The following is a 15668-nucleotide window of genomic DNA, read 5'->3' as shown; positions in this document are numbered from 1 at the left end:
ATATAACTGGATGTATAAAAATCCATTTGTCGTTTGACTAATCAATATCAATAGTTATTTAACTAAACGATGCGGTTTTACACCTAACAGTGCAAAACCGGAGATAGATGTAACGGAAATGTATGGTTTTTAAAATACTCATACACGCTCTATTTCCGTAGAGACCAGTTACCATTCTGAAAACGGCGATAGCTAATTATTTTTACGCCATTAAAATAATTCATGAAGATTACGAAATGAGACCTTGACTTAGAGGCCGGTTTTCACAGTTACGTTTTATGAAAACACCGTCCAGAGAAGTGCAAACTGTGAAACGTGAACACGCGATGGAATTTTGATAACGTGAATGAACCTGCAGTTGCCTGAAAACATTTACTGTTATTGCATTTAAAATTGAAAAACAAGGGGTAAAAACAAACATGCGATTGTGATTATCATAAAGAACTTGTATATTTTTGCATTTATGTGGAGAGATTACTGTTTGACTACAATTATGTCATAAAAGTACTACATAACTGTTTAAACGCCTCTCTTTTCTATGAACAAATCAATTTTTTCTTTTCTTTTTTATTGTGCAATTTAAATTTATTATATCAACATGATATTCAATTTTCTATTTAATGCTCAGGGATTTAATTACCCAGAAATTGCTTTATTATATTGCAGTTATTATATTAATTCATTCATTCATTTTGTTTGCACAATGCAATACAACAGATTTAATTATGCAGAAAGTAATTGAAAAATTCTTCTGAGTTTACAACTAAGTTTTTTGTTATGTTTACAGGTACTAGAGGGGGAAGAAACGTGTTGCAAAGAAAGACACGTTTCAGAGCCACTCCACACGAGTCACAATTTTACGCACAGCTGACTTCGTTAACCCCTTACTGTCAGTTGGTTCCTGCCTAAAGCAACAGGTGGTCGTCGATGTTGCGTGTCGATTATGAAAATGGTGAATAAGGTTGCATTTTGCGGCTGCATTTCACAAACAGCGGCACATTTCGTAGAGTTTACGACTTCTGTAATTTTATATTCTTTTTTCAATGTAAAATTAGCTTACAAATATGTTACTATTCGACAGCTTCTGTTGAATCACCATTTTTTAAAATATGATTTATGTATGATATAGTTCTTATAAATAAAGTAAAGAATAATAATGTAAAACCTCATGTACTGAAGTCACAATTAAAGTAACTTTAACAAATTCATAAATTTATTAATTAACATGTCTGCACGTACTCACGGGTAATTAACATGCACTAATTCACAGTAGACATTTTTGTATTCGAAAAAAAACAAAATTTTCTCAATTAAATAATTAATCACTAAAGTCGAAAGTCGATTGTCAAATTAATTAATTGTGCTTAGTTGCTATCGATATCAAAAGCGAATGACGTCAGGAGTGGGGGCTCCAGACGCTCTTCTAAGCAGCCCGAAGAGAGGGTGCGATCCCCGGTGTCAGTCACATGCTAGGCACCCGAGATGGGCACCAGTGTGCCAGGCGTGGAAAGCTCCGAGGATACGTAAGGTCCCAGGGCCCTCCTTTAGCGTCAGTGTCGGTCGCCGTATGGTTTTAATCAGTAGGAATCTGATACTCCCTCGCCGCCCTCCCCCAGGGGACGGTGAAGGGTCTTATGTAAGATTTCCTCACGTTAAAAAAAAAAAAAACTAATCTGTAGACACCGATCCCATTTTATTCACCATCTCCTTTATTTATCATTTTATCCCCCTTCGTGGGACATCACTTTATCACTTACATCTCTTTATCCCTTACATCCAGACATTCCATTATCCCTACATTCTTTTCATCCCTACACTCTTTTCATCCCTACATTGTTTTCATCCCTACATTCCTTACATTGCTTCATCCCTTACATCCCTACATTCCTTATATCTCTTCATCCCTTAACTCCCTACATTCTTTTCATCCCTACACATTCTTCACCCCTACATTGTATTCATCCCTACATTCCTTACATCGCTTCATCCCTACATTCTTTCCATCCCTACATTCCTTACAACTCTTCATCCCTTACATCTCTGCTTCCCTTACATCCCTGCATTCCTCACATCTCTACATCCCTTACATCTCTGCATTCCCCACATTCCTGCCTTCTTTATATCTCAACATCCCTTACGTCCCTGCATCCCTTACAAACCTGTATCCTTTACATCCTTGTATCACTTATATTCCTGCATTCCATACATCCCAGTACCTCCCTGAAATAGAGTTGAAATTTTTGCGGCTATAAGGCCTGCGATTTTATACAGATTTAGTTCCTTTTTTCACCACCAGAGGGCGCTGATTCGACATCGAAATTTTAGTTCGCATTTTTGCCGCCAGAGGGCCAAAATTGGTGCATGGTTTAGTTCCTTTTTCCGAAACCAGATGGCGCTGATTCGACATCGAGATTTTAGTTCACATTTTTGCCGCCAGAGGGCCGAAATTGGTGCCTGGTTTAGTTCCTTTTTCCGAAACCAGATGGCGCTGATTCGACATCGAGATTTTAGTTCACATTTTTGCCGCCAGAGGGCCAAAATTGGTGCCTGGTTTAGTTCCTTTTTCCGAAACCAGATGGCGCTGATTCGACATCGAGATTTTAGTTCACATTTTTGCCGCCAGAGGGCCAAAATTGGTGCCTGGTTTAGTTCCTTTTTCCGAAACCAGAGGGCGCTGATTCGACATCGAATCAGCGCCCTCTGGCGGCGGAAAAAGTTACTAACTTACCTTTACTTACCTTTACTTACCTTTACTCGAAGCAGTCTATATAATATATTTATTATAAGGGATGCAGGGATGAAAAGAATGTAGGGATGTAAGGGATGAAGCGATGTAAGGAATGTAAGGATGAAATCAATGTAGGGGTGAAAAGAGTGTAGGGATGAAAAGAATGTAGGGATGAAAAGAATGTAGGGATGAAAAGAATGTAGGGATGAAAAGACTGTAGGGGATGAAAAGAATGTAGGGATGAAAACAATGTTGGCGTGAAAAGAGTGTAGGGATGAAAAGAATGTAGGGATGAAAACAATGTAGGGGTGAAAAGAGTGTAGGGATGAAAAGAATGTAGGGATGAAAACAGTGTAGGGATGAAAAGAATGTAGGGATTTAAGGGATGAAGAGATGTAAGGAATGTATGGGTGAAAAGAATATAGGGATGAAAAGAATGTAGGGATGTAAGGGATGAAGCGATGTAAGGAATGTAGGGATGAAAACAATGTAGGGGTGAAAAGAGTGTAGGGATGAAAAGAATGTAGGGATGAAAAGACTGTAGGGGATGAAAACAATGTAGGGGTGAAAAGAGTGTAGGGATGAAAAGACTGTAGGGGATGAAAACAATGTAGGGGTGAAAAGAGTGTCGGGATGAAAAGAATGTAGGGATGAAAAGAATGTAGGGATGAAAACAGTGTAGGGATGAAAAGAATGTAGGGATTTAAGGGATGAAGAGATGTAAGGAATGTATGGGTGAAAAGAATATAGGGATGAAAAGAATGTAGGGATTTAAGGGATGAAGAGATGTAAGGAATGTAGGGGTGAAAAGAGTGTAGGGATGAGAAGAATGTAGAGATGAAAGGAATGTAGGGATAAAATGAATGCAGGGATGTAAGGGATGCAACGATGTAGCGGAACTAGAGATGTAAAGGAACCCCGAAGGAGTCCGGGGTTGGGGCCCCGGTCTCCACTGCACGCGGCCCGAGGAATGCCGGCACCGGGGTGGCCCCCGATGTCGGTGGAGATTGGCACAAGGCGGAGGGTGAAAGGACCCTCCCTACCGCCCTAGTGCAGGCCACCGTGGTGGTTTTAGTGGGTAAAAATCCCACACTACCTACGGCCCCTCCCCAGGGGGATTGAAGGTGTCTTTCTGAAGATTTCCACCACGTTAATCAAAAAAAAAAAAAAAAAAAGGGTATTTAAGGGTTGCAGGAATGTAAGGAATGCAGGGATGTAGGGGATACTGAGACGGCCTTGGCCTATAATGAGGGATAAAATTATAAAAATAAATGGAGTCCTCGGCTGACACCCAGAAGAGGGATGTAATCATAAATGTTATTCCCCTTCGATGAGCTTATTTAATAAGCAAAAAAAAATAAATGAAGTAAATTAAATAAACTCTAGAAAAAAATTATGTTGACTGTGCCCTCTTCATACGGACCTGATATTATATTCGGGTGTTAAAGACTCCGCTACGCCAATGACGCCCTTTGCGTACCGATCGGATATCATATCGGGGTATTCAGGACCCCGAAATGCCGGTACCTATCTTTGCATAATAATATTATAGTATCCGGGGTGCCAGGGACCCCGAAGCACCTGTGACTATCTCTGCATACCGACATGATATCATCTTGGGGTGTCAGGAACCCCGATGCACCGGTGACGCTGCATACTGAGATTTTGGTATCCGGGGTATCAGGAACCCCGAAGCACCGGCGACACTGTTTGCGTACCGACATTTTAGCATCCGGGATGTCAGGGACCCCGAAGCACCAATAACACTCTTAGATTACCGACCCTACGGTATTCGGGGTATCTGAGACCCCGAGGTACCGGTGACTGCATACTAATATTATGGCACCGGGGTGTCGAGGACCCCGAAGCAAATAGCGAAATATAAGACCTAAAAACGAACAAATCGCGAAACTCACTTGTTCGAGGTAGTGATGGGTACGACCGGATCTGTAGCGCATGCGCACTACAATTATTTATTATAAAACAAACTTGTAAATAATTAAGAAATTATTCACCCACAAACAATGAAAATGATATATTTGTAAATCACAAACAATTTCTAATCAATTACAGTTATCAGTTATCACAAAATCTGTTTATTATAAAAAATTACTAAAAAGTTTCGGCTCACATCATGATTGAAATAAAATTGCTAATTACAACAGAACTAATTTAGCACAAACGTTAAAAATAGATTCACAATCAATCACAAACGATTTACAAACGAAATACACTAAGGAAAATAAAAAATAATCATATTTTATTATTCCTCCCGGCTAGCTTGATATAGGTTCGTTGGGGTCCCTGACACCCCAAGATGTTATTAGATCGGTGCGCAGGAGTCGCAGGGGTCTCTGACACCCCAAGATGATATTAGGGCGGCGCGCATAGAGTCCTCGGGGTCTTTGATGCCCCGAGATATCAGGTCTGTATGCAGAAAGCACCAGCGTTGCATCGGGGTCCCTGATACCCCAAGCCATCGACCTGGAACTGCCGAAGATTTGATTACCGACTGTCGGAAGTTCAGTCGATAAGTCGGTAATTTGTTGAGTAGTTTCCGCCGTTTTTGTATAGATGGCGCTTTTATATAATGGTCGAACTATAAAAATACTTAATTCTATGCGGTCTTTTCAAAATATAAGTTTGTTAAATAATTATTTTACCGCTAAATACCGTTAAATAATTATTTTTACTGGCACCGCTACTTTAGTGATGAAGTCACATCTGGTGTTCAATCACTTTCTCCTTGCCTAATTTGATGGAAAATAAAGTATATGTGGTATATGTGAATAAAGTACAAGAAACTCTTTACCAATCCTTTAATAGTTCATATATTGTTTGACAGGGATTTTACAGGTGTACATTAAATGGGAACAACATCTATGTGTGACTCGACGTAAATACAACCGGTACTTTCTCTTCGTCACGCTACAAATCGTTTAATACGTGTTCGATACAATTTCAACCATCTAATTATGATCGGTAGACTTCGTTCCTATACATACGGTAGACAGATATACAAAAACATCGTATCGTACAAAATAGTAGCAGTAGTATTACCACCAGTTTCGTTCCCACGGATTCTTCTCTTATGTACGGTACCTCTCATTGACCTCTGAACTCTTCAAGCTTATCGTTAATTCGTAGCAAACCTTATAAAAATACCATTCTTCTAACCCTTTACTTGGCTATCTTCTTCACTTTTCATTTTATTTCTTTTTTCTTTTTTTTCTTACATCTTCCTCCCTTTTGATAAACAAAGAAATTTAATCTTTTAATTTAAATATTTGAGGACTTAAATTTCTAAAAAGGATATTAAGTACCTTACAATATTTGCATTAATTTATTGCAAAATTATCTAATAAATATGAATTTATTTATTACTGACCAAATTAATTGTAATTAGTAATCTTATAACACTACTATTATTTTCAATCTTAAATGAATCAATTTAATCCATTAATGCCCAAAGTTAATGGTCACAAATTTTTTCCCCATCGTTGTGTGCTACGACATTTACACTCTTATGAGTGAGCACGCGATATCGAGTGAGTGGCACCTAACGTGTTAACTACCTATAATAAAATTATTATCTTGGAAATACATAATATATCCATGTTTAAATTCTGGAAATTAATGGATTAAAACATAGAAGAAATGAAATTCTTCCCAATTGTTCCCCTGAGTCGCCAAATAAAGGGTTAAAATGCTATCCCCACCCCCAGAGCAAAGAATCGAAATGACAATCATTTTTCACGTGTGCCCTAATGTTCCATTAGCGTCTGAAAAAAAATACCGTACGCAGAGATATCTTCGCAAAGAATGAAAAAATAAACGAAAAACCGTGGACGATAGCCTTGTATGTACAAAAAAGAAAACTGAACGTGTTTCCTCGCGTTTCCTTTCAATATTTTCTTTTTGTACTGTTTCATCCCATTTTGTTCGTCACGAAAGGGTTTAAGGAACGAATGGGACGCGTCTTTGTGTGAGTAAAAGAAAAAAAGAAGAAATAAAAATTTGTGCTCCGGAACTGAAACGGTCGGGAATGTTGTACTATGATCCAAGATTTTATTAAACAAATTAAATACAAAAGGTTGCTTTCCTCTGTTCCGTATTCTTGGTGCCGACCACGACCCGCAGTCGTCTCGTTTCGAGTTAATATAAATAATTAAAAGAATAGAAGAGAATGAAGGGATTAAGGGGCATTAAATAAAAACGAAAGAGTTGGTCAAAGGGTAATAGGGTGGAAGATTCGAAGAATTGTCTATAATTTTCTGACTCGCGCTATCTGCACTTCGATAAACACTCACACATACTCGCACAGACCTCTACGACAAGGTAGTTTTGTAAAATTAAGGGAAGAAGGAGGATTCGAGGCTTCAGCAATTCAAGACTATATCGTCTTTCAACGTTTTCTATTTCTATGGGATTCCATTTTCTTTCAAAAACATTTTTGATTGATTTAAAAAATGTAATTCAATTTAAAATCAAATGATTACTTTTCATTAATTTTTGGTTAAACAAGAAATCATTTTTGATTAGAAAATAATTAGTTCATTAATATGGTTGTTACATATGACATAAAAGTATCATGAAATAGCATTTATCCTACATCAATTTGAAGCTTAAAGTTTGATCAAAATGACTACATAAGATCTTCATTAAATAAGGAATTTATAATTATTAAGTATACAAATTAATTCTGTGCCTTTGCTTTTTTTAAACTGAAGATTTATTTTTAAAATCCATAACAGTTTCAATTATTGAAATAAATGTTATTGTTATATTTTCACGTCACTTTTAAAAAGCTCGGGAAAACATTCAAATTTAAAATAGTAAATAAGAAGGCGTAATACTAAAGGCACCAAATTAATATTTACACCTAATAAATTATTCTTTATGGATTAAAGATATCAAAGATATTAAAAACATAAAAGAACTGTTAGAAACAATTCTTGATAGAAATGGAATCTTGAAATATCAATGCATAAATGCTCTCTGGAATGGATCGTGTGTTCTTGAACCGCCAAAGGCACAGAAGCAAGAAAGAAACAAGAAAGAAAAGAATAGCAAGAAGAAAGATCCCTAAGAAACGTTGAAAAGAAAGGCAAAAGGGAGAGGATGTTGGCCTTACAAACGTTCGAAGAAACGGAAATAGCGTCGCTATGTACTGCCCGTCTCTATTTCCTTCGACGCTCACGAACAACCTTTGCGATCTATGAATCCTAGACATTACAATATCACCTCTCTAAATGACTAATCTTCCCACCTTATCTATTTCATAATTTAACACTACTGTTTCCAAGTTCTTCACTATCGATTATATATTACATTGTCACCCTTATAAAATAACGAAGATGACAATTTACCACTTAGAAAAAAAAAAAGAAAATAGAAATAGAAAATGTGCCATTTAAAGAGGTATCATTGTAAATTGTCCGCTTAAGACCCTCTTTGAGAACGTTCGATTAATAATAATAATAATAATATTTAAAAGTCATTCAAGGATATGTACAAAGAGATATCATAATATGAATACGCAGTAAATGTCGCTGCTGCTATAGCTAGATCCGCGATGAAACCGAGCCGAACTGATCATCCTCGGCTCGGTTAGTCGACGCGGATCGGCCTGGCGAGGATCAGCACGGTGTTCGACCAGCGTTTCACGTATTTTACTAAAAGATACACCTGGTTGTAAAGTAGACCTTCTTTAGTTAAGGGAAGTGAAGGAGGCTCTTCCTAGGCTCCCTTAAACAGCCCTAGGCTCTATTTGAATTTCTCCAAAACCAAAAGCAAGAAATGGAAGATTCCTCCTCCTATACATACACTGGGATCACACAAGCATTTAAAACAACAGCTATTGATCAAAATCTTTCTACAGGAGTTAAATAACACTCATGTGTCCTCCACAGGTTCCCCCTAGATTCTCCCAAAATTGAAACCCAGTGATGCCTTCACACCACTTGCTTTTAATTTTGGGAAAATCAAGGAAGAACCCAGAGTAGAATAAAGGAACTGGTTACATACTTCCTTTATATTTTTCATTATTTAAGAAGAGCCTAGGTGACTATACATCAGTTTCCATTTCGATAAGTGTCATTTTAAACGCTTATATGATTTTAGCTTAATTGTTAATTAAAGAAAATCTATATTACATCCGAATGTATATGCGAGTAAGGATTGAAAAGCAGTCGTTCGCGCTCGAGACGGTAATCAGTCGGCCGAGTGGAAGCATTTTGGCGACGATTCACGACTGGACGCAACCACGTGGAATGTCGAGAGTGCGCTCGATTATCGAGCGTGTAGGCGACGGAGAGAGGAGAATAGGAAGCACCGTGTTAATCCTCGAGACTTTTAGCTCGCTTTCCGCGCGCGTTTCCCGCCAGATCGTTCATCGCGAATTGGAGATTGCCTCGGAAGTTAGGCCCCCTCTGACCCCACCGTCGTGATCGAACGACGACGATCCTAGCCGTGAACGCGGGAAAAACCATACGTTTTATTCGGTATCGATAATTATAAATAGCGAAACCGGGTTGATTCTTGTCGTCCGGTCTCGCGATGACTCGCGATCATCTCGCCTTTAAGAATCAATTTCGTCTCTCCTTGATAGAAGGCTCGAAGAAAGATTCTCGTTCTCTTGTTTAATACGCTCTTCTCGCACGGCGCGGATTATACATACAGATATATATTTCTATATATATATATATATTTTGTTTCTTTGTATATAAAATTAAGAGTACCGTGATACTGATAAAATTTCGGAAAATATTAGTTACCGATGATCCATCACCTTCGACAACGACAGATCGAATTCGAGACGACATTCTCTAATAAGTTACAGCAGATCTAAAAATTCGTTTCGATTAATAATTACTCGGTAAAAATAAGTTGAGCATACGCGATGCGAATCGAATCACTAATATTATATCCGAGTTTAATACCTTGTTGCATCCTTCGTTTCTCTTCTGTCGCTCTTGGAACGATCGCGCGCTATTAATTATTTTCATTTCCGCGCACGCAAAAAGCAATAAAAAAAAAAGAATTTCAAAAGCCCAGCGTATACTTTTCTACGCGATTTCTGCAAAAATACTTTGTACTTGTGATCGCGTCAATGATAAAATAATAGTACACCCGCGATCAAATCAGGATTTCCTAAAGAAAATAACGATGTAGAGAAAATATGAATTTTTAAAATACGATATTAATATTAAAAGTGATTTCGAGAAGAAAATATAACTTTTAGTTATTAAATATAATAAAATTTAGCATTTAAATTCAGCAAATTTATCATTTCTCCTGGGGAAGCCTGATCTGACCGCGAGTGTACACGCGCGTCAAAGACATAATTAGCGAGAAGTAAAATTCATCTCAAAGCCTGTCGATAACATAATTAAAAAATCTCGCCGCGTGTACAGAAGAAAAAGAACGAAGAAAAGAAACGTCGCTCAATGATGATGGACAACACGATCCGTGTTCGTTTTGCACTAAATTCCCTCTCTCTCATTCTCTCTTACATACACGCACGATGCACTCTCTCTTTCTCTCTCTCTCTCTCATTACAGGCTACATTAAACGCTACACGCTATGTACACCAAAAAAAAAAAAAAGAAACGTATACTTAAACTACTCTGGGCGTTCGGGGGTTAGCCTAAAAAGTAATTATAATACAAGACACGCCTTCGTTCGTACTCCCTGCGACGATTACGCGGTATATATAACATCTTTGGACTCGATTTTTTTTTTTTATTACACATTTATAGAGAATATTACTTATGACCGTAAATTCACGCGCCTAGTCTCTCTTTCTCTCTCTGGAGTAGCCGCTACGTGTGAAACTCGTGGCACCTCTTTCTAAAGAGAAATTCTTTTACATATTTTTCTCAGTCTATCTTCTTCCTTTTGTCTTTTCTGCGCTTCCCGAATCGTATCGACGTTCGTTTTTTCTTCTTTCTCTTTTATGTATCTTCAGTGGCTATCCTCTGCTACTTTCGCGTGCAATCCTGGAAGACGAGCGCTTCGTTCGCTTATCCAAGGATCCTCCTTGGAACAGGTATTATTGTTTCGACTTCCGATGCGGCGAACATCGAAAGAAACTGTGCGTTTGACGATTTGTTTTCTCGCATTCCTTCGTGTACCCTTCTGTATACTTTTCCCCTATTGGGTTTCTTTATTGGAGATACGGTACACACGAGCTTTGTTCGTTACTTCAGTAACGTTCCTGTTTTCACGTGGCACATGATAACGAAAGTTTGTGTTCCTCTTGGTCGCGTGAAGAAACAGTGCGATGAGCAGGTGAAACAAAAGGATGACCGGAAACCCCTTGGAGACGTGGACCGTTTTAAACCGCTGATACCTGGGCGTCCTCGTCGTCTGAAAATAGGTACAATGTTTCGTTTAATGACGATTTGTAAAGTGGTTATTTGGAGTGTAGCTTGTCTTGATGACTGGTATCTACTTTGGCAGAATCTTAACTCATGCCTATGCACTTGGGTCTTTTAATAAGGAACATTTTTTATGATCTCGATTAATCTAAAATTGTTACTTCTGAGTTTAAACAAAACTATTTAAATTATTTACCATAGTTATGATTATAATTATACAGGACTTCTCAAAATCTTAACTCTGAGGATATCAGAAATGATCTAATTTTTAATTATTGAATATTATAAAATTTAGTATAAAATTGAAACGTACGAATAACAAAGCAAATATTAATTCAAATTTTCCCACGTAAGCGTTTATACGCAAGTGGTGGGGGACCTCCGTCGCTACAATGCCACGGGAGGGGGGATGCTTATGGGGAAAGGCGGGAACCGCGCTTTGATCGCGAATGTACACCGAATACAAACCAAAGAATGAATATGTAATCCTTTAAATGAACCAAACACACAGAGGTATTCGCCAAAGTAGATTCCAATCTATTCAATAAAAAGGAAACAGGCTACTATTCAATTATCATTAAGTTCCTGAAAGAAACTAGCTGCAAAAGATGACGAACTCCATTCACAGAAATCAAAACGATCCAAACGGATAAAGGATCATGGAGCGTGACGTGCAATTAAAAAAAAAAAAATAGTAAGCAAGCTCGACATGCCTGACACGAGGCTACGAACAACGAATATATGCGGGGGTAATTGGAACGTGTAATATCGCCACTGCAATCTCAAAAAATCGCACTATCCAATTGCAAAACAAGCCTGCAGCGAGTGCACGAAACATGAATACATAATCGTAGCTCACTTAAGATGCAAAAGAAAATTTAATTGCTATTCAAGATGCGTAAAAAACGAGTGCATTGACGGTACGAAAATTAAAATAAATGAAATGATACAAAACACGAAGTTAACGATGATGCACACAGAACACGCGTGTTATACAGGCAAAATGTACAAGTGAAAAAAAAAAAATGCGTGAACGTGTGTCGTTATTTACAGTTTGCTGCGAGATTATTCGGGAAACATGTACATCGAATAACAAACAACGATCCCACCCGCAGGAATCGTTTATTAAATGGTACGTGTGTGTGTGTCCATACATACATTGTAGCTAGAAATATATATAGTGTCATTTGCATAACTCATCCATCGTAGGAAAGATTCCACGGTGACGTTTGAAATGTTTCGTTTGGAGGAACTAAAATCCTGTTCTACGTAGTTTCGAATATTCGATCGCAGAAAGGTAAAAAAAAAACAAATCGAGCATCGCGACATTCGTCACGGTGAAAAATGTTATCGAAAAAAGTGTGAGAGTTTGAAGAATTTTTGGAAACTTGCGCTACGCTTGGAACGAAAAGAAATTAAAATTGGAATACATTTATACCTTTCCAGACGTAGTACGATTTGGAATGAAATTATGATATCAATTTGTAATTCGAATGGTTTTGCAGTTATTTAATATTTAATTAAAATTTGCGATCAGGTACATGCCTGAAAGGGTAAAGCGAAAAAACACCAAGAAAAATCCATTGATATTGCGCGGCGGAGAAGCGAAATGTTGGAAAAATAAACAAATTGTACTTAACATTTTTCTCCGTGCAGTATCGATAATTAGTGATGGGATTGATAGAATAGAATTATAAAATTTAAATAGCTGATATCGATGTTTCATATTAATATCAAAGATTAATAATAAAAAAAGTCAGTATCGATACTATTAACAATATTTAAAATATTTTATACAGCTGAAAAACTATTTATTAATAGCAAGGTACGCTCGCAATCGAATCAGGCTTCCCTAGGTAAAATAGCGATATAAATAGGGGAAATAGGAATTTTCAAAATACGATATTAATATTAAAAGTAATTAAAAAAAAGATAGTATAACTATTAGTTATTAAATATTATAAAATGTAGTATTTTTCCTGGGGAAACCTGATTTGATCAGAAATGTACATCCACTTCAAATTTCTAAAATTTCAACAAAATTAATCAAACTAACATTCTTCTAAATTATATACAAGCTTCAACCTGTCTTAAATAAATTACTAATTTAAAATCAACTATTTACATCCTACCTCTATTTTCTCAGTAATAAAAGAATATTAATTCTACAATAGCATCGATATTATACCCTAAAGAAAGAAAGTCAAAATTGATTGAACTAATTTTTCTTCAATAATCACTCCCATCACGATCGACAGTGTTAAGGAGCGCAAGCTTCGAGTATCATAAAATTGTCGAAAAAATATAAGAATAAATGTATATACGTCTATGTATAAACGTGAGGTAGAGTAGATTGTATTGTACGTAGCGAGTTTGTTTTCTTTGTACCATCTTCATGGTCGGTCCTGTAGGTAACACCCTCGTGGCTGTGAGCACGGCCAAGCCTGTGCAACCTTGCCATCTGTGCCGCAACTTTGTATGCAGGTGGTTGACGACACTGTGTACTACCCACTCCTGGACGCATCGTTGTCATCGATGTCGACATCGTGGTCATAATCGTCGTGCCAGCTCCTGGAGGAGGATGCGCCGTCTGTACTCCAAGACCCACGCCTACTCCTAATCCCGTAGTACCTGAAAACCCTCGACTCTCTTTCTCTCGATTCTCTCACACCCTACTATTTTTCTCCTCTTCCTCGACAACTACTCTCACCCTTATCTTCCGTCAAGTCATTCACCAGCTGTGACCATTCCAAACGAGTATCACGATTTTCGCAAAGATAAAATGTTCATTAGACACTTCAACAATTTTTTCATTTCCAATGTTTTCGAAATTAGGTAAAATTTTATTTGAAATTAATTTTAAGATATTTTTGGTATAGAGTTTGGTTATTAATAGTACAATACTGGGCAAAGTATTACTTTAATGGCGACATCTACATTATTTTCAACATAAAAATAAGTTTGCATTGAACGTCAGGAGCTCTAATGTTAATATTAAAAGTAATTTGTAAAAAAGTAATATAATTTTTACTAATATGTATACCGCAGTTCACCAGAGTCCATAACTGCGACGCGCAGGTTGGAAGATGGTGGGGGAACGCAGCGAGCTCTCTGCTAATCGCTTTCCACTTCGTTTGGGAGTATCGCCAATCAGAGCGAAGATGCGCACTGGAGAAGCGCGAAGAACGAAAATTGGTCTTTTCGCAGTTATGGACTCTGGTGAACTACGGTATATATATGGAGTCTTCCCCCTCCATCGCCTACCGGAGGAGGGGCCAAGCGATGGGAGGGGGCCAAGCGATCTTCCCTAGAGAAGCCTACTATGCTCAGTACTGTATAAGTGTACAAAATTTTAGTAATAAGCTTAAATTAAAAAATAGAATTGTATCTGATTCTAAGAAAATAAATGCTTTGAATTTTATTGAATTTTCAATTTTCTTCCATCCACTTAACCCTTTCAATAGTGCTATCGTTATCACACTATTAACATAAATATAAAAAATAATAGGACTCGTTGTACTCGTTCAGAAGGCCCGTTCGAGAGACGAACGGGTTTAAATAGAGAACTCTATACACCGGCATAGTCCAGCCCAAGAAAAAAGGAAAGCACAGAGAACCAGTTAATAAACCCTGAAAAGAAGCCTTCGTTTTTCCGTTAATCCTAAGAAAACGCGATACACGGTGAACAAGATCGATGCAACACACTTCCTAACACACACACGACATACGTAGCAAGCAAGGAGATACCAATACTCACGTGGTTATTAGCGTGCACACGTCAACTCTTCGAGCAAGCGATTAATACAGATTAAAGCTAACGCATCGCTGTACACATGAACGAATACACCTCAAACCTGACACGTTGTTTCCAGTAAAAAAAGAACACCGTATGCAAATACCCAAAATTAGTTAAGATTACATCTATACACAATTTTACATCTCTTACGTTCCATTACCAAAGATACTCCTTTTTATATATCATGCAAAAATAAAAAAATTTCTATTTTTACCAGAAACAACGTAAAAGTAGTTCTACGAAAATATAGATCACACAGGCGAATTGCAGGTGAGAAACTCAAGACAGGCAAGACAATCGCGGACTCACCTTGAGGATTTTGGGGTTGGTGATGGTGATGATCGTAATAATGTTGGTGGTGATGGTGGTGGTGGTGATGATGATTGTGGTTTTGATTCTGGTTGTGGTTGGCAGGAAGCGGAGGTAACACTGCTACCGCGTGAGGGAACGGAGGTGCACCACCTCTCATAACAGACCCTGCACCACACACAGGCCACATACGATATGTTTCTTTACAAAATGTACAATTTCGCACCGTTTCATTATTTTTTCTTCTTTTTTTTTTTTGTAAATGAATAATAATAAAAAATCTAGAATTCCTGAACGCGAAGGAATAAATGTCTTACAGTGAGTACCGCGAGTGCAAAGATCGCGATAATTGGGTCGAAGTGTCTGTATAAATATATCCCCGGGTTATGCGTATAATATGCATGAAATGCCCCTTGCTGCGTAAAGAAGCGAGTCTCTGTGAAAAGCTTCAAGC

General features: G+C 37.7%; 1 protein-coding gene across 24 annotated transcripts in view; it reads right to left on the bottom strand.

Annotated features, from left to right (window-relative positions):
* Nucleotides 1-5906: 5906 nt before the first annotated feature.
* Nucleotides 5907-15668, bottom strand: part of LOC117601648 (rap guanine nucleotide exchange factor 2) — a 159980-nt gene continuing 150218 nt past the window's right edge. For 16 of the 24 annotated variants that reach the window (XM_034318673.2, XM_034318674.2, XM_034318685.2 and 13 more), the window contains 3 exons: nucleotides 15215-15382; nucleotides 13498-13740; nucleotides 5907-11098 (listed from right to left, as the gene is read on the bottom strand). In XM_034318673.2, the coding sequence (XP_034174564.1) occupies nucleotides 11067-11098; nucleotides 13498-13740; nucleotides 15215-15382 (443 nt within the window). In that variant the 3' untranslated portion in view covers nucleotides 5907-11066. Of the gene's footprint in view, nucleotides 11099-13497; nucleotides 13741-15214; nucleotides 15383-15668 lie in introns of those variants that run through there. The other 8 variants (XM_076688884.1, XM_034318676.2, XM_034318684.2 and 5 more) reach the window with 4 other exon arrangements.

Source organism: Osmia lignaria, chromosome 6 (genome assembly GCF_051020975.1).
Source record: "Osmia lignaria lignaria isolate PbOS001 chromosome 6, iyOsmLign1, whole genome shotgun sequence".
NCBI classification, from domain to species: Eukaryota; Metazoa; Arthropoda; class Insecta; order Hymenoptera; family Megachilidae; genus Osmia; species Osmia lignaria.
This window is presented reverse-complemented; position numbering and strand designations above follow the sequence as displayed.